The sequence below is a fragment of the Amphibalanus amphitrite genome, unplaced genomic scaffold (assembly GCF_019059575.1).
Source record: "Amphibalanus amphitrite isolate SeventyFive unplaced genomic scaffold, NRLGWU_Aamphi_draft 000384F_arrow, whole genome shotgun sequence".
NCBI classification, from domain to species: Eukaryota; Metazoa; Arthropoda; class Thecostraca; order Balanomorpha; family Balanidae; genus Amphibalanus; species Amphibalanus amphitrite.
The window spans coordinates 546,007-570,619 of NW_024881878.1; the positions used below are offsets into that span (position 1 = coordinate 546,007).

The 24,613-nt window shown below is 51.4% G+C and overlaps 1 protein-coding gene across 2 annotated transcripts; it reads right to left on the minus strand.

Moving 5' to 3' along the window:
* Positions 1–2,074: 2,074 nt before the first annotated feature.
* Positions 2,075–24,613, minus strand: LOC122390169 (fructose-1,6-bisphosphatase 1-like). Of its 2 annotated transcripts, XM_043382856.1 has the most exons (8): positions 24,007–24,312; positions 23,584–23,728; positions 23,209–23,217; positions 19,289–19,395; positions 6,938–7,082; positions 4,430–4,567; positions 3,287–3,445; positions 2,075–2,423 (listed from the first exon to the last, which is right to left on the minus strand). In XM_043382856.1, exons 1-8 carry the CDS (start codon positions 24,174–24,176, stop codon positions 2,283–2,285), a joined length of 1,014 nt encoding a protein of 337 aa, XP_043238791.1. In that variant the 5' UTR covers positions 24,177–24,312; the 3' UTR covers positions 2,075–2,282. The 2 variants fall into 2 exon arrangements, with proteins under 2 accessions (XP_043238791.1, XP_043238792.1); XM_043382857.1 differs by lacking the exon at positions 23,209–23,217 and having other exon boundaries at positions 24,007–24,613.

Consider the following 24,613-nt stretch of genomic DNA (forward strand, 5'->3'; position numbering starts at 1 on the left):
ATCGATCTACTTGGAGGTCGTACGACTGTCGTTTTAGCTTTCATAGATTGGATGGCCAAAAACCATGAGCTCCGACATCAGGACTCGGAGTCCCGCCTTCCTCGTGACATGTAGGTATCTTCCCTGAACGGGGAAGTCGCAGGCGTAGCAGCGAGCCATCCACTCCAGCAGAAACCGGACGGTGAGGTGACGACATAGTACATCCGAGTCGTTCGGCAGGGGCTCCGAGCTGACATACACCTTGGTGTTCCTTTTATGGACCTTATTTTCTGCCATTGGTGCGGCGTACAGAAAGCCGATGACCTGGTGCTGCATGCCGAGGTCGACCGTCCACACCTGCTCTTTGGTCTCGAACAGCGCCGACGTTCGGACGGCTTCCACTAGGAGGCCGTCGGTGCCGTGGGACGGAGGCGCGCCGCGATTGGTGGACATCCACGCCGGTCGGCCGAGAGCCACGTTCTCGCCCAGCGCCTGACAGACGAAGCGCTGCAACAGACCGCAGGTGGCATCATTGAGCTGGTACTCCGAGCTGAACACCACGACACAGTTCTCCTGATCACCGGCGTTGTCTGGCTGGTTGGCGGCCCAGGGCATGTCGGATGCTGACATCATCTCTCCGTCACTGCGGATGAACTTTCCCTCACGAATCAGGTCATCCAAACCGACCCAGAAACTTTCCGGCGACGGAGGCAGAAGACCGGCGCTCACCAGACCCCGGTAGGTATCCTCCGAGCCACCCGGCCACACAATACCCGCACGTTCTGCGCAGAATCGCGAGGCTGCCATGAAATTCATCGCCGGAGCCACGGTGTTGATGAACCAGGTACCGTCGAAGTTGAGTAGCTCCTCGGGACGGATGCCGGGCGGCCCTTCCAGCCGCAGCGTCCAGCTCTGTGAGCTGTTGTCGCCTGCAGAGGCAGTGATTCCCTGGGAGAAGAGTCGGCAACTATCGGCGGTCAGCTCGACGGCCAGGCAGCGCGGCTCCTCCTCACACAACTGGCGGCAGGTGTCGCTGTCGGTGGCCGTCTCGGAGAGGAGCAGGGCGCTGTCGTCGGCCCGACCACCGGGCGCCGGCACCAGCTCGCCGCGCGGCACGCACCCGTCCTCGGCCGTCCGGTTAGCGGCGTGGCGGCAGACGCAGACGTCTGCCCGACACTCTGACCACGGCACGACCAGGCGACAGTCCTCCTCCCTCTCACACGGCTCGTCGAGGAAGGCCAGGCCGCGGCGCGCCGCCAGCACCCACGGCTCCTCGGTGGGCTCCAGGCGGCTCGGCGCCGGACGCCGCGCAGACAGCAGACACAGCTGGTCGCTGGGACGGTACGCAGTGCCCAGACAGTCGGGCCGGCTCAGACACAGATGGCGACAGGAGGGCTCCAGCACATCGTGCACCGTAGCCAATACCAGGTCGGCCGGCAGGGTTCCGTTGTGTTCGCCAAGCTCACTCATCCGGTACGCCTGAGGTGACAGCCGGAGCTCACCACTGGCCAGACGCGTGGTGAAACGCTCCAGTGGTGTCAGAGCAGTGACAGAGCCCGCTATCACCATCAACGTCACCAGCAGCGGCAGCAGCGGCCGCGAGTGGTGAGACATGGTGGCCGAGTGAAGGAGCCGCCGAGGGTCCCCCGCTGTGACCGCCATCGACCGCGGGTCACCGGTCCGTTGCCGGGCCACGGGCATACCCGCACAACACCGACGCCTCCCCAGCGTCAGGCCATGGATGGACTGCTCTCACGAACCAAACACCAACAAAAAACATCCACAATTATACAGTGACTGGCACCGAGGCCGTGGACATGGCCTTATGTAAAAAATATAATGCGTCAAAGTTTATAAGCTGTGAGATATCCTTTACTGGTAACGCGAATTGTGACTATTCATGATAATTTTCTACAGTATGGATCGAAAATTCCATACACATAGCATGCAGCCACAGCACCTCAGCCTTACCACCCTCCTCTAGAAGCGAGAGGTGGCTGCATCTGTCTGTTTTTCCAGACCTGGGTCATTCAATTTGACACACCGCTCAGTGAAACCATGAGATTTTCATAAGATTCAGAGAAAAAAGTACAAATAGTGCGAGTCCCGTGTATTTCAAACTCTACTTCCACTCCTAGCGTTCATAGCGTGCTCTAGAATAAATTCATTCAAAACAATCGGAATGAATAACATCCACAATATACTGGTTATCAAAATATCATTTTGTCACCTCCGTCCAACAGAGCCCAACCACCGCGTCTCGGCCCGACTGGCCTTGTCCTGGCCTCTGCTTGTGGCCTCGGCTACTGCTTGTGCTTGGCGATGCAGGCGAGGACCTCTTCCACGTCCTCTGAGGAGCCCAGGAAGATGGGCGACCGCTGGTGGATCGCCTCCGGCTGGATGTCCAGGATGCTCACCGAGCCGTTACTCGACTTGCCGCCGGCCTGGGGGCATCGCAAAACGTCAGGAGGAGCGGAGATAGTCTACACACATAGGGGCTGATACGGAGGTAAAGCGGGACATTCTGATGCAGGGTACTGAATTTCATACACAGAGTTTCCTAAAATTTGACACCTTTTTCCCGAACGTCGCCAACCGAGCTCGGCTGAGACTCATGGGTGAGACTGCCACTCGAAGCAGTTAGCACTGTTGGTGCTGGATATTCGCCTCGGAGGCCTTTTACGCCTTATTATTGCGGTGATCCAAAATTTGTCAATGTGAGTGGGAAACGACATCCAACTGAAAGTTTCGACCACGCCTCCGTGGCGTGATGCGCGTGACCAGTGACTGTATAAGGACGCGACACCCACCCAGCCGGGCAATGTGTGCCCCAATGCGGCGGCCCAGTTGCTAAGGCTGGCTCTGTCATGTCAATGTTTATTTATTTGTCTGGGTTTTTAGCCAGCAGGCAGTTATTCTTACTTTTAGGTCGTAACGGGGCACGTTGTTCCCGACAGCATTGGAGTTAACGGCAATTTGCACGTGAGCGCCCGCGCCCGTCACTAGGTAACTATTTCCGAGTCACGTGTTCCACGAGCGGAAATTTTCAATCGGCTTCATTCCACCAGCCATGTCCGAAAGCGCTCCATCCGAGCCTGTTTTAACGCACAGTCCCATTCTACGTGCGCGGCGGCTGGCAATGAGCTTACGGTAGGCGAAATGAGAAATGAAATGACGATCATGTGTCTACTCAGCCTTTGCTCAGCTCTCGAAAAAAAATCAAACACGGGCGCCCTTCTCCCCCTTCATACCCCCCCCCCCCCAATGGCGGCGCGGTCGTTCCGACCCATCCCTCACCACAGCTCACCTGTTCAATGATGAAGGCCATCGGGTTACACTCGTACATGAGGCGCAGCTTGCCCTTGGGCGCGTCAGCGGTGGCTGGGTACATGAAGATACCTCCGTATTTCAGTGTGCGGTGCACGTCAGCGACCATGGAGCCGATGTAGCGGCCGCCGTACGGCTTCTGATGGACACAGAGGCGTGGGGAGGAAGTCAAACGGAAGCACTACTGACAGAGTCCACCTACAGAGAAATCCGTACCGGCTCCAGAATATAATCCCAGCCTTTTTCTAGCCCTAATAAAATGCGTAAACTTGCTCATTCACCTATGCACTGTCCAAATCAAACATGAAACCAAAACCCCCAAAAATAGTCACTTGGTAACGTCCTAGGCAACCGGGAACGAAAACAACGCAAAAGCTCAATATTTACGACGTTACAAAGCAATGTTTACGAAAGGAAAGAAATGGATGTAATTACTTATAAATCATTCATGTCTGCCACTGTCATTTACCAGCTACTGTCGCGGGTCCCCTAATTCATGACATAGAAAAACGTGCTCGGCACGACACAACTGATTACTGTGTGGCGGTTGCCGCGGCTGCGCCGCTGCCCCGCTAGGTAAAGTGTTTATCGCACGTATGCCGCCGACATAACGTCAAACATAAAAGCAAGAGTCCCTGAGAAACGACTTGTCATCATGACATATATAAAAACGTTAGCATGCAACACCCCTTTCCAACATTCATGGAAATAAAGCGAAACTGGCCCATGTAATACATATGAGTAGATACGGAGTCCGAGTATGTATGGGAGAAAGGTCAAGTTTTGTCAAAAAATGTCCCATTCGTACACAGTCCCCTAGCTAGGTGCTGTGTATAAATCGATAGGCAGGAACACTAAGCTGTTTTGGAAACTAACGAAGCTTAAGGCAGAAAGGGAACCGTCGCTGTTTGAGCGCTGCGTGTGTGTGGACTGCGAGGGAGATAGCTGGCGGATGGTAGAAGGAAGCTCGCCATTCGAGGCAAGGGAGACAACCAATAGCCAGTGGACAGAGTACCACCTGCGTCAGGACCGCCCAGTCTTGGCGCGGGTGACACTGTCTTCTTCCTATGCACTTCCCCCCCCCCCATCTATTACCATCCCCCGGAAAGGAGGACTCACTCACCGGTCCCTGCTTCTTGCTGTTGACGTACTCGCGGATGGCGTCGTCCCACTTGTTGGCGTAGCCCTCGTTCAAGCTGTAGATCTTGCCGCGGGGCTTGATCCGCATGTTGGGGTCGGTCAGCACGAACTCACCGATGGCCTGTCGCAAAGATTGACGGGTACGGGGACGGGGTCAGCCAACCTGGTCTTGGAGGAAAAGAAACTCGCTAAATGTAACAATCCTCACTGGTTTAATAACTCGCATTTCACACCAACCACCTTTGTGAGTTAACAACGTAGTTCTGTGCGTAATTCTATAGTTCAACGTGAGTTAACAACGTAGTTCTGTACGTGCTCAGAAGCAAGAGCATACAGGTAGAATAACGAACTAGAGCCAGGAGCAAAAAGCTGTTGTAGTTCTCCCCGGGTCGGCTCTAGCCCAACGGCTCTTGGTGACTGAGGTAGCCGCGGCTCAAGGCCGCCACGGCCCCGCCGTCTCGAAGCTGCGTAGGGTCCGGTCTGATATTGCCGAGTAGGCGGAGCCTCGCGCCAGCCAAACACGGGCACCTCAGCAGCACGTGCTCCGGCGTGTCCGGGCCCTCGCGACACACCAGGCAGCGCGCCGCCGGGCAGGCCAGATCACTGCACTGTGGGCAGTCGCGCTCGGGGCGGCGTCCAATTCTGTGAAGGTAGCTCTGCGAGCGGCTCCAGTGTCCCGCCCGCAGCTGGTGGACGTTGACCGCCTCGTCGCGAGACTCCAGGAGCACCGGCATCGGCATCCGGTCTCCCATGATGGTTTTGAAGAAGCTGTCTGGCCAGCTGCGACGCCATGCCTTGGTGGCGGAGCGGCCGACTGCCTTCACCATCGAGCGGACGTCCGTTGGGACGGCGTCTTGCGACAGGCTGGATGCCTCTTTAGCCAGCACGTCCGCTCTCTCGTTGCCGGGTATTCCGCAGTGCGCTGGGATCCACTGCATGAAGACTCGGCGTCCTCCGTCCGTGAGCGCCAGGAGCAGTCGCCATACGGCGGCGCCGAGTGCTGTCGCCTGGCTCCCAGCCCCACTCGCCAGTGTGGCGAGCGCCGCCTGCGAGTCGGCGCAGACGATGACCGGGCTCTCCGCCAGGCCGCCCTCCAGCTGCAGCAGCATCTCCAGTGCCCCGCGGATCGCCACCAGTTCGGCGCGGGTGCTGCTGCATATCTTGCCTGCAGGGGCTCGGAGCTCGTGTTCCTCGCCTGAGGGGAGGGTTATCAGCGCTCCACTCCCTCCGGCTGAGACACCTCCCTCCGCCGAGCCGTCGCTCCACACCCATACGGCGTCGTCTGGGAGGGTGGCCAGATGCTCCTCCGCTCTCTCCCGCCGGACGTCGGGTGGTGCTGTGCGGCTGATGTGGTTGCCGATGTCAAGTCTGAACTGGACCCTGGTGTCATCGATCCACGGCGGGATGGTGACGTGCAGGCGCTCCTCCACAAGTACATCTCGCACGCCCGCGCTCACCAGGGCGCGCGCCCCCGTGTCGCGCCAGCCGGTGGTGGTGCGGAGCCGCCGTGGGGCCGTTGCTTCGGCCACCGCGCGCAGTGGGTCGCCGCTTCTTTGTGAGGCTGCCAGACAGCTCAGTCTGGCAGCGAGCAGGTCCCGGCGTGCTCTCACGGGAACCAGACCGGCTTCCGCGAGGAGCGGATCCCTCGGCGTGCTCACGGGGCACCCGGTGATAACGCGGGCTGCCGCGCGCATCTCCATCTCCAGTAGCTCTACGTGGGACTCGGACGCTGCAGGGAGCCATGCAGCCGCCGCGTATTCCAGGGCGCCGCGGATGTAGCCGTTGGCTACTACTCGCAGCTGTGGCTCCCGCAGGCCCCAGGAACGCCCGGTCATCTTACGGAGCTGTGCGATCCTCGGCTTGGTCTTCTTCCGGACGCGCGCGCAGTGCTCGCCCATGTGAAGTTGCCGGTCCAGGGTTACGCCGAGAAGGTGAAGGTGTCTCCCAGCGTCCACTCGTGCCCCGTCTACGTGGATGTACAGGTCCCGGGCGTCGACGTAGTGCTGCGACAGGGCTAAAACTTGCGTTTTGCTTCCTGCCAGCCGCATCTTCCAGTCGCGGGCCCATTTCGCTATGGCATCCGCCGCTTGTTGAGCCCGGTCCCTGGCTTCCGCTATCGTACCGCCGGAACACAGTGTTGCGGTGTCATGCAGCCGGAGCAAAAAGCTCGCAAATTACACACTATTCAAGTGCTAAAGCTTATATGATGCCTACTTTTCCCGTAGATTTGTCTGATCAGCCACGTACAACAAACCCAACGAAGTTCCTAACACAAGTGCGTAACAACCTGTGGAACGAATGCCGATAACTGATCACATATGCTGATTTTTTTTTACAATGTGTGTTTCCATAGCGTCCCCCACCATTTTCCCTTAGTCTGACCGTTCCATCCCTCTTGCCACATCGGCCTCTGCCCGTATCCACTCCTCAGCCTTCTCATCTCCCCCACCCCACCCCCACCCTCATCCCATCACTCGACCACCCACCGTACCGGGTCGAGCATGAATCCGTTGACTCCCTGTCCCGTGCTGAGCACCATCATGGTGGCGCTACCGTAGAGGGCGTATCCGGCGGCCACCAGGCGGCGGCCCGCCTGCAGCGTGTCGCCCACGGTCGGAGCGCCGTCCGTGGTCCGCCTGTGGGGGAAGGGGAGGTCAGATTGGGGTCAGGTCAGGGTCATGGTCAGGGTCAGGGCATCAGCGTGTCGTCCACGGTCGGAGGACCATCTGACGTCCGTTAGTGAGGCGGTAAAGGCAGGGCCAGACCGGTGGCGAGGGGAGGGGATCAGGGTGTCAGGGTATCGTCCACGGTCGGAGGGCCGCGAGTAGTCCGTCTGTGAGGTGGTAGGGAGCGGGGTAAGATTGGTTAGGTTAGGTTATGTGTCAGGGTGTCGCCCACGGTCAAGGGCGCACACAAGGGGGGGGGGCACACGGGCCCGTGCCCCCCCCCATTCGAGTTGGGGGGCCCAACTCGAAGGAAGGGGCCCATTTGAGGCGGCCGAAGGCCGCCTCAAATGGGCCTCTAACTAATCCTTAGACCACCGAAGACCGTGTACAACGGGCCCTCAAATGGCCTTAAAGGGCCCTCAGATGGTCTCATAAGGCCCTCAGATGGCCTCGAAGGGCCCTTAGTTAGCGTCATAGGGCCCTCATCTGGTGTCAAAGGGCCCTTAGATGGTGTCAAAGGGCCCTCAGATGGTGTCAAAGGGCCCTCAGATGGCCTTAAGGAGCCCTCAGATGACCTCAAAGGACTCTCAGATGGCCTTAAAGGGCCCTCAGATAGCCTCAAAGGGCCCTCAGCTAACGTCAAACGGACGTCAGGGTCAGAAGGCCTTAAAGGGTGTCAAAGGTCCCTGAGCTGGCGTCAGAGGGCCATGCCCTTGCGTCAAATGGCTCTCGGAAGGCTCTAAAGGGTCCTTAGCTGGTGACAGAGGGCCCCCAGCTGGCGCCAAATGGCCATCAGAAGGCCTCAAACGGTCCTCAGTTGGTGTCAAGCGGCCCTCAAAAAGCCTTAAGGGGCCCTTAGAAGACCTCAAGGGGCCCTCAGAAGGCCTTAAAGAGCGTTAAAGGGCCTTGAGCTAGCGTCAGAGGGCCCCCCAGCTAATGACAGAGGGCCCTGAGCTAGCGTCAAACTTAAAGTGCCCTTAGCTGGTGTCAGAGGGCCCCAGTTGGTGTCAGAGGGTCATCCATTGGCGTCTAATGGCCATCAGAAGGCCCAAAAACGATCCTCAGCTGGCGTCCAACGGTACTCAGCTGACGTCAAGAGACCCTCAAAAGGCCTCAAAGGCCCCTCGACTGCTCAAAGGGCATTTAGAAGGCCTCAATGGGAACTCAAGAGACGTTAAACGGCCCTCAAAAGGCTTGAAAGGGCCCTCTGCTGATGGCAAAGGGCTCGCACCTGAGTCAATAAGAGCCTTGTCAAAAAACGGACCTGAGAAACCTTGCCGGCCCTGGTTATCTGCGGGACTCCTACACTTACCTGAGTGGCCCCCGTTTACTGAGGGGCCCTGGTTATTGATGGGGTCCCTGGTTACTTAAGGGGCGCCTGGTTACCAGAGGGGCCCATGGTCACCTGGTGGGCCCCTGATCAATTGAAAACCCCTGGTCATCTGAAACGCCCCTGATTACCTAAAGGGTCCCATCACTTGGATTCAGTGACATAGCAAGGGAGCGAGGGGGTACGTGCCCGTTCTCGGGTTTAGGGTTTCTTCGAAACCGAGGGGCCCTGCGGCGCCAGTTGGTAGCAGAGGGTTCGCGCTGGCCGCACTTCAACTCGGAAGGACACCACAGGGCTTGTGGGGGGACGTTATTGGCTCCTATTTAGCCACAATTATCTTCATAAAGGCCCAATGCCGGTTTCTGAGAGACCTCGCCGGCCGCTCAGGGCCCTAAGTAGTAACGGCCAACGAGGGATTGGCTGCTATGGCTCCACATCCGTCTGTGATAGACACACGGTCCACACCAGTGTTTCTAAAGGCACCCACAACGGCAACTGCGAGGCCCCTCGCCCCACCTCCAAGGGACCCCCACCAGCGCATCTTAAGGGCCTACACCGACGCCTCTGAGGGCCGCGTACCAGTGACTCTGAGGGCCTCTTACCAGCCTCCGAGTGTCCTTGCCAGCCTATGACGGGACACTTTCCACTTGCAGGCCATTTTGCAGGGCCACACACATGCCAATGATGGCCCCACCAGTGTCTCTAAGCCCTAAGACCCCGCAACGGCGCCTGTGAGGACCCAACACCAGCGCATCTGGCGGCCTTTCACTGGCACCTCTGAACGCGCCACACACCGGTGACTCTGAGGAGCTCGCTCGCTTCGCTCGCTCGTAAAATACCATGTAAATTAGGCATTAGTGTACATTAGGCACACTCCTCGGGCATAAATGATACTTTTGCTTGCCAATTTTCCACATTTTCTCATGCAAAGACCGTTTTAAAGAGACCCGTCTGCCAGTGAGACTGGACCCACCGTGCCTCCCTCCTCCCATCGAAAGGTCCTGGGTACATCCTTGCCTGAGCTGACCCCGGGCGCCCGGGTGACTCGCGGGCCCGGGGTCAGGTGACTAGCAGGTGACCCCCTCTTGGGCGAAATTCTGGGTACGTGTCCGACATGCATCGTACATAGTCCTGTTGATTTGATTCATTGGTTAAGCATTAAATATAAGTTATAAGCTGGATCTCTAGTCTGTGATCCCGCATCGTATCAGATATAATGACAGTTCATGTCGATGTGCCTAAAAAAATATGCGAATATACGTGAAAAAGGAGTGCTGCTCCCGCTCCTACACATCCGGGCCAAACAGTGACCGGCCCCTGCTTCTAGCCACCCGGGGCCGGTCGGCCGGCCGGCAGTCAGTCGCTGCCCGGGGCTGATTTCTGAGGGACCTGCAAAAATGTTTATTAATGAAATGTTTTACGTCATAAATTAGATGATTAGGTATATGTACCGGCTCTGAGTCGCATTTGAGAAAAAAAAACAGCCTAGCGTAAAAATATATATGTTTTGAAAATTAAGCTGGTACCGAAATAATTGTTTTACCATGCATTGACAAATTAATTGCTAAAGCTTCAAACCAACCGAAATATAGCCCCCTGGGCCGTATTTTTTTTTTGGGGGGGGGGCCCTTCGGCATGGGGGGCCCAGTTCGAAGGTCGTGCCCCCCCCCCCATTCAAAAATCCTGTGTGCGCGCCTGCCCACGGTCGGAGCGCCGCGAGTAGTCCGTCTGTGAGGTGGTAGGGAGCGAGGTAAGTGTAACGCTGGCGCGCTACATTTTTAACGCAAATTTTCCAACATTCTCTCATGGCGACGACGGCGTGTGCACCGGGGTTTGGGCGCCGGCGCTGGCGTCACCGCACCGCCGCGCCGGCAAACAGCCCCCGTGCCACGCCGGACCAAAAGGGTACGGCCGGGGCGAGAGGGGACCCGGCCGTCAAAACAACCCGGGCGCAGAGGCGGCGGAAGGAGGAGAAGGAGGAGACAGCAGGAGAACCAGGACGAACATCAGTACCTGAGGACGCCTCTGCCAGCCATGAGGCAGCTGCACTGGGGAGCCGAGGGGGAATGAGGCCAGGGGGAGAGAAGAGGACAGTCGGGAGTTGGAGTCGGAGCCGAGCGTTGACGATCGACGGCAGGACACCGGCTGGGCCGGACGGCCCGTGTGGCCGGCCGGCCCTACAGTCAGAGTCGGGAGTCAGAGTCTGGCCTGAGAGTTGACCATCGACGGCAAGAGGCCGGCTGGGCCGGACGGCCCGTGTGGCCGGACGGCCCTGCTGTAAAGTCGGAGCCGAGGGTTCAAGAGCGACGGGCCAGGGCGTCGGCGAGGCCCGGGCGGCCCTGCCGGTCGCACGGCCCGTCGGCCGGACGGCGCTGGAAGAGGAGCCCGTGCCTGCAGCTCTACACCGACGGAGGAGACCAGGGCGGCCGACCACCTTGGACCGCCAGCCATGTCAGCGGCAGCCGCTGGCCACCTGCAGCATCACCATCAGCTCAGGCAAGGTTTGGCCAGGATCTGGTCGGGCGCTGGGCTGCTAACCTTCTATCCTTTTGCCCAGCTCCGACCCACTGATGTTTCTCTCTGATCTTACATGAATAGAAAATTCCTTCCTATTTTGGTCTGGGTACAGTTAGGGTATTGATTTAGAATGATTGACACGTTAAACTTAAGGGGGGGGGGGGCAATGTACGGAAAGCGCGCGATTTAAGGTCAGATTTGTTTTGATTGTCTACTTTCATTGATTTTTCGTAAGGATACATAATTTGGGAACGATATAGGATCTTGTGCGTCAAGGAGAGAATGATAAGAACTGTTTAACGATGAAACTGTCATGGCTTTCAAGGGGATTGCATTTTTTAACAACACTGGCCTGGATTTAACGTAGGGAATTTAAACTTTTGTCTGTCCTGGTTTCTTTCATTTGTAAATACATAGCGTAGTAAAATGTAAACACATTTTTGATGAGGATGTGTTGATGATGGATCAATATGACGGGAAACCCAGGAATGCACGGGGAAGCCGCGAGTACGACAGCGAAACACGAATCTGACACTGCTTATTTAGGTGGTATCTCTTTGCACTTTTTATTAAATGCTTCTTCATCGAGAGACATTTGTTAGGAAATAAGGTTCCCGCTGTCTTTGGTATACATTGACGACGATATTCATTAGGAACTTTCAGCAGTTGATCGAGTTATTCCCGGCAAACATTTGAGAGCGAGACCAATTCATCAGCTCTTTGTATGCCTGAGATAATTGTTTATTTCTTATCCTTTAGCAACCGACTATAGAATTTGGCACGCAGACTGATAAATTCATGATTTGGTCCTTGAAAGGTTGCTGGTTAATTTAACGCATCCAAGCGTGATTATTCTTCGCTTCCGAAAGTATAAATATGTTTTGTTGTTGTTCTTCTTCTTTAGCTTAACGTCAATTGCTGGTGTCATGTTGTATCTAGAAATAACTAGAATTTGAATGAAATGGGAAACGACGCTTTGTTCGTTAAAATGAACATCGGTACTTTTCTCTCACAGGAATATACATGTTAAATTATTTACTTCGGCTAGCGTGCATCTAATATTTATGGTGTTGCTGTTCTTGCATACGATTTAATTTATCTTTTCATGCCACGAACAATTATGACGTATGAATTAATTAGGTCACTGATAGCAATTGCGATCACCAACAGCCGACAAAGGATAGTGCTCCTCACTGACAAGTAATGGGCTCTAGCGCCCCAGTGACCGTCTCTCGCTCGGCGGCCGCGCTGCCGGTCCCATGTTTTGACGGCCAGCCGCCGCGCCGATTCACCCCTCGGAATGCGTAGTGGGGGAAGGACACGCAGGGGGGAGGGGACGCTCCGGCCAGGCGGCGGCGCACAGTCGCCGGCCGGCCCGCTCGGCGCGGGGGCGCCCGCAAATGGCGGCCGGCGCGGTGTGAAGGGAGTGCGGGCCGCTGGACACCGAGCCGGATTGATGACGTCACCACCCTAACTACGGGTGGATTTATGTAAGATACAGAGTAGTGAAACAGGTTCCGATGCAGCATTTAATGTACGATCAACACGTTGAAAGCAAGATTAGATTTGTGGTCAATTAGCTCATTCTTGTATCGCAATGAACCCCTTTTTTCCAATGTCATGGGTAGGTAATTGGTACGAGTAGGTTTGATCAAATTTAAAGTGAAATTATAAACTCGGTTGGAAATGTTAATAAATATCTTATCTCTTAAATTTGTTAGCAGTTAATCAGTGACATTTGATCATGTTGCAAATAAAACACGGCGATTTATAAACCGGTCCGTCGCGTCGGTCAATCGATATGAAGCCCTATTGGTTTATGATCTGTTGAGTGCTGTTCTACTAGCTATAGTTTCTCTCTCTCTCTCTCTCTCTCTCTCTCTCTCTCTCTCTCTCTCTCTCTCTCTCTTCCTCTCTCTCGCTCTTTGGCTTCTCAGCACCGAAACAACGAGCGATCGGAGGAAGATATTTATAGCAACCAAGCGGAGGTGCGCCCATGAACTGGGGTCAGCGGACAGTGTCGCGGGCCGGTGGACAGTCTCGGAGGCCGCCGGCAGCGGCCGGACCCGGGCCCCTCTCAAGTCGTTTGGTAGCAATGACGTCACCGTGGCCATAGATCCGCAGCCGCCCGCAACCGCCGCGCGTTAAAAGGGCAGATGGAACTACCCCATCCACGTCGCCATTTTTCTGAATTTTGTTACATATTTAGGCTCGTTAGAAAGAGCATTAAATTCTGAGCAAGGGCTCTCGACGCAATTGTTTCCGAGCATACTCAAATTCCGTCAAATCGAGTGTAATTCAATCCATGTTTCTGAGCGCCGGCTCCCCCGGGCCGCCGGCCAGACGCCTCGGGCGGAATTCCCCTGTCAGCGACTGTACTCGGGGCGGCCTGAGCGCAATGTCAGACAGTGTATGATCCCCTGTAAATACAGGGGACTCGGCTACTAAATGACATAGGCGGAGCGTTAAGGTGGCGAGCAGGAAGAAATTTGTATGAAGCTGCAGCAATGGTCGCTGAAAATTATCGTTAGAAATATTTCAGAATATGTTTGTTAAGACTGTTCACACAAATCGTCACACGGTTCTGTAGGCACAACGTTAAAAAACTGATATCGTAATAAGGTTACTTACACTGCGATTTATCGGTAAGGGTAAGGTAACCGCCCAACTCATGATTGTTTTTATCCTTCATGGCGTATGTATGTTTATCCAAGGTCCGTGTAATGATTTTTGCCAATCAGATAGCTAAGATGTTATTGACTTAATTGTTATTGACAAATAATATTACTGTGAGGGAGTTAGTATGGTGTTTACAGCCAGGGACTGCACAACCGGGCATCTTCAATTGACCAGGAAATTCAACTGACTATTGACCAGAAAACTATCACCAACCACAAGCTAGCAAAAAAATGAAATAATGTCACTGCACTAGTCATATCAATCTGCCACCGCACAAAAGACGCCGAATTCCAGCGCCCGCGCCACAAAGAGCTCCACGGTATGCTTATTTGAACGTAGCGCCGTTAAGAACGGATGTTCGGCGAAATCCAGTCAGCTGACTAATCTTGTTAATTGTTTAAACGTCGCTGTATCACGTACAAATAAAATAAACTACAATAAGTTATTATGAAAAATAATGTTTTAATTCTTGTGGAATCAGAGTGAACATTTATTCAAAAGAAAATAAATGAAAAATTATAAACGATCTACACCATATCTAGTACCTACTAGAAACTAGCAAAAACCTACCAAAAAATCATCCATATTTCATTCAATATACTAGAATCTGGTTCCTACTAGCTACTAGACGCGCCTTCCATATGTGACGTAAGCATGGCCAATGAGCGGACTTGAGTATACCCAGTATGTAGGTACCCTGGCCGGACCTGGGCCACTAATGATCCGCTGGTACCCCTCGCGCCGTCAACAAAGGGGAGAGACGGGGTCGGGCTGATTCCGGCTTCGAGTGAGCGGCGGCCGGGCGGAGTTAGGTTATTATGAATACTGCGAATGATACACCGAACGCTACCGTGCGGCACCATATGGTGGAGAGTGGATGACGTCACGCGAGAAGGTGTTATCCCACCGAGAGGGGATCATGATTAGCACCGGAGTTAAATAGAAAGGCCAGTTTAAAATTGATTATTTAGCGTTAATATGTTCAACGATACGTGTTCGATGGTGAATATTAAATGGAAATTAAATCTTAATTATTAACCAATTTGCACCTATACATTTTAAATTTTCATTATTTCATATCAGGGTAAGATGCTAGCTTGATTTCAGCTTGTAAGCCGTAAGGATAATAGGACTCCATATCTTCCCATTGAGAATAGAATACCCGACTTTGACTCAGATAGCGAGGCCGTAAGTCTATGCATGTCGCTCCCCTGTGAGTGATATGCCTGCCAACGTGACTCTCGCACTTACTTTAGGTATTGGGAACAGGGTATGGGTTGCAGTTGCCTACTGAGAATTTGTCACGGGAAGGGAACATTGCTGCTGAAATATTTGCCTTATTTTGTTGGGTTACGTTATTTGAAGTCGGTCGTGCTAATTATGGGTTTCTGATTGGATGACGGGCTGGTGAGATATTTGCCCTTATCATCAGTATGTCCCTTTGAAGGCGTCCATAGTTCGAGCGAACATTCAAGTGATCGGTTTAGGAACGGGTGAGAGAAGTGAGCGGAAGGGAAGAGAATGCGTACAATATTAAACGAAATCTTTAAATTGACGTTCAACTGCGAAGAAGGAACCACACATGCTAGTCCCCGATCGAGTAGCTCCGGCCGTGCAGAGGTCCTTTGAATTATGTCACTGACGACAGTTTAACTATCAGCTGCAGACAGATAGGGCTTAGGGCACCTATAACGCTGGTAGTCGTGGATAAGTGTGAAGCCAACGGAGGCTAACCCGTTCGGTCGCCGGTGCTGTTCCAAAAGCCGCGGCTATACGGAGACGATGCAGGCAGCCCGGACGGACCTAGTTACGCAGCCCGGTTTTAAAGTATTAGATAAGCCCAACGGGGAACGTTTAGCTCTTTATGTAGGCATTTTGGCATCGCTGTTAGTCATGGATTCGTGTAAAGCCGACGAAGACTAACCCGTTTTGGTCGCCGGGCTGGCTCGAAAACCGTGGCTATACGGAGAGGACGCAGGCAGCCCGGACGGACCTTAGTTAACCAGCCCGGTTTTTAAAGGATAGGTTAGGTCCACTATCTCTCCATCGATTGGAAGCGCAGGATGACATTCGAAAAAGCGACGAGGTAGTTGGGAGACGGTTAGGACCCCTGGCGTCCCATCGAGGAGACGAATGCCGCCGGATGAGTAATGCCCCGCGAGGAAACGTATGATGCCGAGGGACAGGGGTAACGCTATATACCGAGCATGTGAGTCGGGTGATCGCTGTAAGACGGTGCTGGCCACACCGCTGTTAGTCGATTTACCACGGCCGTGCAGAGGTCTTTTCGATTAGGTCTGTGACGACAGTTTAACTACCAGCAGCAGAAGATAAGGCTTCGGGCACTTATAGCGCTGGTAGTCGATGATGTGCAACTGCCAGCAGCGGACAGATAGGGCTTCGGGCACCTATGGCGCTGGTAGTTGAGGACGCAAGCGTAGCCGACGAAGGCTAACCCGTTTTGGTTGCTGGGCTGGCCCGAAAACCGCGGCTATACGGAGACGACGCAGGCAGCCCGGACGGACCTTAGTAACCCAGCCCAGCTGTAAAATTTAGATTAGTCCCCGCGGAAAACCCTGACTTAGGAGCGTCCTGCGAGCCCTGGTCTAGGGACTGCGGTCCGGAGACATTTAGTTGTTTCGTGTGTAGGCATTTGGTATAGTCATGGACCCGCTGCAGGTCACATAGCTCAAGGGGCGAGTGTCGAAGCATGGTGGTTGTTGTGTGTTATATTTTTGACGAAAGACAATCTAGTCTGAATTGCATGCAGAGGTCGTCTGACTAACAGAAGTCGTGAAGGGGAAGCGTAACTCAACTAAGGCAATGTTGCATTTCGAAGTCAGTGATTTATCAGATACCTCGAATTGGGCTTATATCTCGACTACGTTCGTTTTTTTTTTTTAAATTAAATCGCGTATTGTTGACCAATCTGAACTTGGGTACCACTGGAGGATTGTAGGTAAACGGGGAAGGGACAGGTTCGCCACCTGCGATATTTTATTATGTATGGAAGGATGGATGAATGGCCGTGTGAGAGGAGAGTCAATGGGGAGAGCGTGAATGAGTTATATCCAGTGGGAGGGAGGCGCCCTCAACTCAGGGGATGACAAGTACAACAGACGCACAAGTGTGAGATTTAGCTGGAACATTGATTGACAGACATTTTTGAGATTTCGTTAGAGTAAAACAGAGGAAAGCGTAGGCAGAGAGAAACATCAGGCAACCTTTTAATATCCCATTGTGAATACCCACCAACCCTGTGACCCATGCCGCTGTACTGTGTGTAGCAGTCTATGTGCCCGCCAGTGAATGACCAGCCTCGCACAAACACTGATCAGTAGCAGCCCCCCCAGCCCGCTACATAAGACTGGGGTCAGCGTGTCGCCCAGGGTCGGAGCACCGTCAGAGGTCCGGTCCCTCTGTGGGCGGTAGAGGGCGAGGTCAGCTGGGGGAGCGAGCGGTAAGGTTTATGACGAGGAGCGAGGTGTCAGACCGGAAAACGAAGGGAGGAGAGTGAGGGGGTCAGACGGTGACCGAGGGAGAAGGGAGAGGGGATACGGGCGCATCAGGGAACGGTTTGGGCAGTGTCAGATTGAAGGCCAGGGGTGGGACTAGACCAGGGACAGAATATACACCAAAACAAACAGCCAGCCTCCGGCATCTGGAAATGCCACACCTGACCAGTATGGATTCAATGGGAAATCCCCAGCAAGTCTGAAAATTTTAGAACCAAAGTACAGTGCACCCATAAAAGTGGACAGTAGGCAGTAGGCACGGTCCAGCTAATTCACTTCAACTGAGTGATGCATCTTCTCCTGCAACGGATCTCGAAAATCGAAAGTCAGGGCCTCGGTGCATAAACGCAAATAATGACACACATTACAAAAGAGTTTCACAATCACAAGCCATGGTGCTCGGAAAACCCGGCCACTGGAACCCAAACATGCGACAAGGAGCATTGCCCTCAGCGGCTGCTGTGGTGCCCTGTCTCCGCCACACTGCTTATGTAGGCCACGCTTGTTTACGTTGTTTCTCGCTGGAAACCATGGGTTAACGAAGGTCCATTCTTCACTAGCTCAAGGGACGGAAGGAAAAAGTGTGGAGAGATAATAGCTGGGAGGACTTCCGAACTCAAAGTCCAGGCCACTGCAATCGTGGCGATATGTGCATCCGGTCAATGTCGAGGATGACATCTGGAAACGCTCCAGGCGGCCAACAAAATAACTACCAGTACCTTTTCACTACAGAGGGACGGTACTTAAACTTTACAAAGGTGTATGCGATGACATTTTATGTGTTACATTTATGCTGCTCTATAGTTCCAGGATAATCCATTTACAAAGACTATTCTTATCACTATAACTAGTATAAATTAAGAACTTTGAGCTCAACCAATCTCGCTCTTGCTCACTATTGACCTTCCCATTCAGAACACTCATCACTGCCTCTGCAGACGAGCGTGTCATGATGACGGCCAGCCTGTCTGGCCAATACATCCCCCCGCCGCTCACCAGCCAGTCCGACCAGAAACGATTGCGACAGACGCTCCATGCCGCATGCGCCGCCCCGCCGGCAGCACCAGCCCTCCCCGTATTCCAGGGACCATTAACCGGCACTGGGCGGGCCGGCGGAACGGGGAGTGTGACTAGAACGAGCACGGACGAAAAACAGCCGCTCTCCAGCGGAAGGGGCAGACGTAATGAACTCGGTCCCGTTCAGGCTTCAGCGTGATACGCACTTCGAAAAATAAGTTATAAATAAACACAGGGTCTATGACGACAGACCAGGGGAATGTTGACGTCTGTAGGGATATCGCTGCCTTATTTCATCACTCATCAGCCATGTTGCGCCACCGGAGCGCTGTTTAACAGCCGCCCCGCCGGGGGTGGTGTTGTCAGTGGCTGGATCTCCGGCCGGCCCAAAGTTCACATACCACCGGTGCCGGGTAGCGCAGCCACCGCCGGCCGCACGGCGCTTTCTCGGACCGCTCCGCCGCCCACCCCGGCGGCGCTCCATCGCGGCCCAGGTATGCTCACCGACACAGGCTGCGGGCCAGCTGGCACGCAATGTGCAGTGGTCGGGAGCCGCCACACAGCGCACAGATGACAACGATAGACAGCGCGCCGCCAGTCTGATGCCATCCGTTCCGAACGACCCGGCTCCCCAGCGATTGGCACGGGGCACGATAGACCGACTGTGCCACTGTTGTAAAATTGTGTTCAGCTGTTCGATACGATATGACGAACAGCCCCCATTTCGTATATTTCTGAGCGTTTCCACAGCAAAGGCACGGGTAAGCAGTGCACGGTAATCCAGCATCCAATGGCTATGGTTCTTTTGTTTCTAAAACGCAACCTTACTACAACTGATGTGTTCGATTGATGCGTAGGTATGACTGCAGGGATTCGGATGTCGGGGTGAAAAGATATAACTCATTATGGAATGATCCCGCTACGATTCCGTGGTACAAAAGTGAAATGAACGGGTAGAACCCCACAATAAAGACATTTTCAAACAATTTCAACATTTTCTTATCTTCAGGTTTAGAGATGTACGCCACAGTCGTCCTTACACCTGCAGCTGGACGCACAGTGGACGCAACGCGATCAAAGAACCTCTAAACCTCAACAAAAACAAACGCCTGTCTTACTTGTAGATGCCGAAGATAGATCCGATGGAGACCAGGCAGTCGATGTTGGACGAGCCATCCAGCGGATCGAAACACACGATGTACTTCCCCTGGCACTTGTCCTCAACCTGAAATTTAACAACAGGTGTTATCACTTCTACGTTAGAATGCCACCAGTACAATTAGGGTAAGGGCGGGTAAGAGTACGCGGGCGATAAGAGTACGCATCAGCCCTTTCGGTTGCTTAGCAACGCGGGTTTGTCGAGTTCATGAAGTGACATGAAGCCGCCAGTGCGTGCATGTCACCAACGGAACGTGGGCGTTGAGCGGCGACGCTGTTGAGTTTAAGGCGATGAATATCATTTTCGAGCGTTATGATATTATTATGATATGGTACAATAATTTTGATACTTGGCAGTTGAGATAAGGTACATTTCCGTGATTGTTGTGGGAAACTTGTGAGGTTATCTGGGGAAATACTGTACAGTGCAATATTCTGTTTGCGAAGTTTTGCACAACGTTTCGGGGTTGTTTTGTGCGCGAATTGCATGTACGGTAAGAGGACGCACTGTTCAGGAGGGTAAGAGTACGCAGAATTATACATTAAATCGAATATACAGAAATATAGAATTATTAATCTATCGCTCAATGACGTTTGTTTTGTAGGTATATCATCAATGGAGCACTGTGATGCAGATGCGTACCCGAAATTCTTCCAAATACGAGTTATTCTCCTTTTTGATTGTGCATTTTTTTAGAAACACACGACATGATTATTTCCTGATTTATAGACTCGAAAGATTTATTTTATGTTTTTCTTTTTGGATACTAGAATTAACTTAAATGCCTTCTGAGTTTGAAGTTAAGCATTTGGACAGTGCAAGCTGCATAGGTGTGTGTTCATATGCTTGCGTACTCCACCCGCCTGGCGTGCGTACTCTTACACACCCCATATGGTAAGAGTACGCAAGTGCAACGGTTCAGAAAATGTCAGTTTGAGACCACTTCCATTTACGCTGAAGGATCGTTGCCCCATGGGTTGATGGCTAATTCAATGAACTTTAATATTCCCTATTTGCGATTTCTTTCCTTCAAATATTAAACAAATGAGAGCAAGAAATCCACTAAGTGCGTACTCTTATACGACTTCACCCTACATTTCCTCAGTATCAGCAAATTATTTACTGAAATATACTAGATGACCAGTGAAAATCATTTGTTTAAATCTGGTAGATAGCGTTGACAAGTATGGATATCACCTCCCAATCAGCATACAACGTCCTCTTTAGGTCTCCGTAACGAATTTAACCATTCTGACATTTTCCAAACTCGTGCTCGAAAACTACTTCCCAACACTGACAAGCAATATCGCATGAACGTCACTGATGTCTCGAACAAAAGCCGCAAAAAGCCACGTAAGTGTCCCAGCCCGAGGTGGCATACACGAAAATGATCACAACTACATCCGTACTAGATATTATTACAGTTTGGCCCACGTGTTAATCGAGCCACTGGAAGCTGCGAGCTGTGAAGCAAGACGCACACCGGGCGCAAGGCGTTCTTAATCAGGCAAAATTGCTTGACAAAAAATTGTAGAGCAATGCCACAGCATATGCATGGCGCAAAGTCTCAATGAATGCCTTACAATGAAATCGTGATTTTTTCCTTTGCACATTTGAGTTCAAGAAGATTGTAATGGAATCGGTCGACCTTTCTAATGCACGTACAAAACGCAAAATAAATGGATCACCCTCGGCAACGTATTCTGGGACCTATGTGGGCATTTTCGGATGTGCTGACTCAGTCTTATGGAGTGCGTCCTCTCCCCCCCCCCCCCCCCATATACGCAAGCTTTCACTCGATCAACTTTTCGACTTACTAGCTTTGAGTTGACTTTGATATAAAGCCCAAGTTGAGTTTTGCCAAACAAAAGTACATGCCTAGATCATTTAGCGCGGCTAAACGTCATGCAAAGGAGATGTTATGTACAAAAAAGTTAGGCTATTTTCTTACGACCAGATCCCGACAGTAACGTACTTGAGCTGAGTTGCTCAGCGATGATTTTTTTTCTTCATAAAACTCGACATTACCTGTGCCGTTATTGTTATCCCGCGCCGTGCTAGGGGCATTTTTAAGCCCCAACCCTTCAGTTTTTTTTTTGCGCGAGTATCTAAAATTCGACGGCGCCCAGCGCCGCCGGTTCTGGCACACCTTATCATATATTTTCTGCACATGCTGTATAAATTTCAGACCGGGGTCGTTCAAGGTCAGGTCACCAGATCACGTCAAGAGACCTTACCTCAGAATAAGTTTGGATGCTCCCCATAGCTACAAAGACTGAACGATCGCTTTGAAACTGTCAGCGATTGATAAGAGTAACAGCAGTGGGTATGTATAAACTATAAAATGTATCTGTATCTCGAAATTTTGATTTATGGAAGTTGGAACCTAAGGTCAGGTCAATTTGGCAAAATTGCAGAACTGGCCAAAGTCAGGTCAAAATTGCACCCGTGTCTCCTCTTTGTGCCCCTAAGGTCATCTCCGGTCATGAAAGGTCACCAACAGCTTTATAACAATAACTTTTGATACACCTGCTACTGAGCGATGGAAACACTTCACATGTATTCAGCTCGATGATTCAGATAGACTGATATGCAATATGACTTTTTCCGATAGGTCATGACCTTGACCAGAGGTCAAATTTTCAAAATGACCTTTCAAAGGCAAAGTACAATTCATTCCGCGCGTCTCGACGAGAGAAACACGATACCGGCAAAACGAATGTCGTGCCTATCTTCAGTCAGAAGATATTAGCGAAAAACACTTTTAGCAAAACAGCTATTTTTAGAGTTTTTGCCCTCTGAATGCTAAACTGTTGAGCTTAGTTTACATCTGAGGACATACCAGCGAAAGAGCGTTAAAGAGCTATCGAATGTGCTTTTCCGTGGAGCTGTAGCTCTATTAACTCCCGAATTATGCGCCGTTTTTTTTTCTCGAAAAAAAGTTGAAATATGCAAAAGTTGACCTTCAATGACATCTTGTAACCAGTCCTATGACCTGCCCAAAAAAACGACTGCAATATTTTCTTCATTATTTTTTACGCTCTTTCGAATGCCGCTTACCGAGTGGCTGTAACCCAGGAGCCAAGTTAGACGGGGGGGGGGGGGGCGGGGACGTCAAAACGCCCCTCCCTTGCCCTCAGTACCTACGACATTGAAAACGCAGACCACCAGCATGGTGCAGGTTAATTTTGGAAGCAGGCAAGAGCCACAGAGTAATGTGTAGAAAATTAACTGATCCTGGAGATTATTAGCTGCATTCACATTAATCTTTCTGCATCTACATCTACTTGAAAATGAGCAGGCATATGAAAATACTAAGCTGATACCACTCATACAAAATTAGCTACAGTTTTTACCCCAACAAGGATTATGTGTGAGGTAGTTGCATAATATATGTATTTGGCAACAGCATGCAAAAAACACAGCATATCCTGCATACAAAAACAAAACATGTCAAGCCATAGGCAAGCATGGTTTGACACTGATACCATTGCTTTGGTGGCAGCTGCCAATGAGTTGAGTCAAAATGCATCTTGCAATGAATTCATATATCTAGCAATTTGCAAGATTATGATTATGCATTGAATCAAGTAAAAATAATTGAAGTGAAATGTACTTTGGCAGTATTGTGGGCATATTACAAATTTATAATTGCCACTTTTAAACAGGCCTTTTTATCAATTAAATTATAAATATGCAGTACAAATTAAATATGCAGTACAGGCAGCATTCAGCATTGTCAACCATGGTTGTGGCCTGATCTGGTGTTGTGTAATGTGCAGGCCAGGACTAATAAAGCTGCAAAACATCCAGCTCAGCAGGTAGCTACAGCAGTAGCATCAACAATACTTTTACCATATATAGTCCCATAGTACTCACAGATGAGACCTAGAGAGCACAAAGAGGAAATAGGTAAATGAATCATTAGGGAACATCTTAAATCAGATGCACCTGACAGCCTGATTGTGCATCTCAACAGTCAAAAATCTCAGCAGCTGACCAAATTAGCAAAAGTGATTGCAAATGACCTGCTTAGAACAATCAAGCATTTATGTGTAACAGAGCCTAGATGGATTACTGAATCTTACCAATTACAGAAACTTTAAAAATATAGGTATACTGTATAGCTACATTCATCAAGAATTTTGGCATGGGGCACTGGTAAGCCCTGGTTAACCTTTTGTATTTCTCTAAGGTATCACAATTTGTATTACCCTAAAGATTATCATTCATTCACAAACAAGAGAAACATACCTCAATAACATTTTCATTTTCCTCTGAAACAAGCAGGCAAGTAGTGTACGAAGATCTCAGGAGATTGATGAACAGATCATTAGACAGGACATCCAGTTTCTTCACATCTTCACCCTGGACATTGGTGTTGCCAGCCATTCCATACCTGCAAACAGCGATACCAGCCAAATTAACAGTTGGACACTGAAACTAGCAACCAGTCACAAGAAAGCGAATGTATCAGTGCAAGATTAATTTAATAAAGGTTAAAACAATACACTTTCAGCTTAGATGCTGATACTTATCACATTGCTGTCAATTATCGAGGAAAGATAAGCTATGTCGGCATTATTCAGTTAAATGGTGGGTTCAGTCAGTAGGTCAATGCTAAAAATGAAACAGAAAACAACACATACATGACACATGCACATAAAAAATGCTTACAATTGTGCAATTCCAGCCTTTCTGACAGCTGAACTGATGGCTTTCACCGCACTCTGGATGGCGGTGAGGAGAGTTGTCAAATCTCCAGTTGCTCCTGGGACCTTCCTTTGTTCAGCCAGGATGAAACGCGTGAGCGTCATACAGTCTGTGTCAATAGCTTGTCCCGACATCTTGTAAACTTATTTCAACCACCCTTCTACAAAACGAGCAGATCCACCGAACTTCTCACTGACAACCGAAGCAACCCGACGATGGGAATGCACCCCACGCACCCACACCCGCCAAGACGCCACACCGTTTTGTGTTTTGTTTGCATGCGCCATCAAACGTCTATGACCCACCATTTCTGTCTCATTCTATAACTTATAAAATGACGTCATTGGCATTGACCAATGGGACGCCAAGTACGTGGCGTCTGCAAAACTGAAAAGATTATATGCCTTTTGTCCATTTGTCTTGTGAGTATCATCCAAAGTTTTCTTGAATGCCATGAAAATTAATCGAAATGAGCCTTTTGATATGCAGGGACCAAATGAAATTTAGCTGAAAGTCAATGGAAGTTTTCCGACTCTGACATATCCAAGCACCTAATGTACGTCATCAGACT

Excerpts from the sequence above, each read along its gene's own strand:
- LOC122390169 (XM_043382856.1), bottom strand. The coding sequence starts at position 24,176 with ATGTCGGGACAAGCTATTGACACAGACTGTATGACGCTCACGCGTTTC. Across the intron at positions 4,568-6,937 it reads ACGGATTCATGCTCGACCCG|GCCATCGGTGAGTTCGTGCT; the intron begins GTACGGTGGGTG and ends TCTTTGCGACAG. Across the intron at positions 2,424-3,286 it reads TGGCCTTCATCATTGAACAG|GCCGGCGGCAAGTCGAGTAA; the intron begins GTGAGCTGTGGT and ends CGATGCCCCCAG.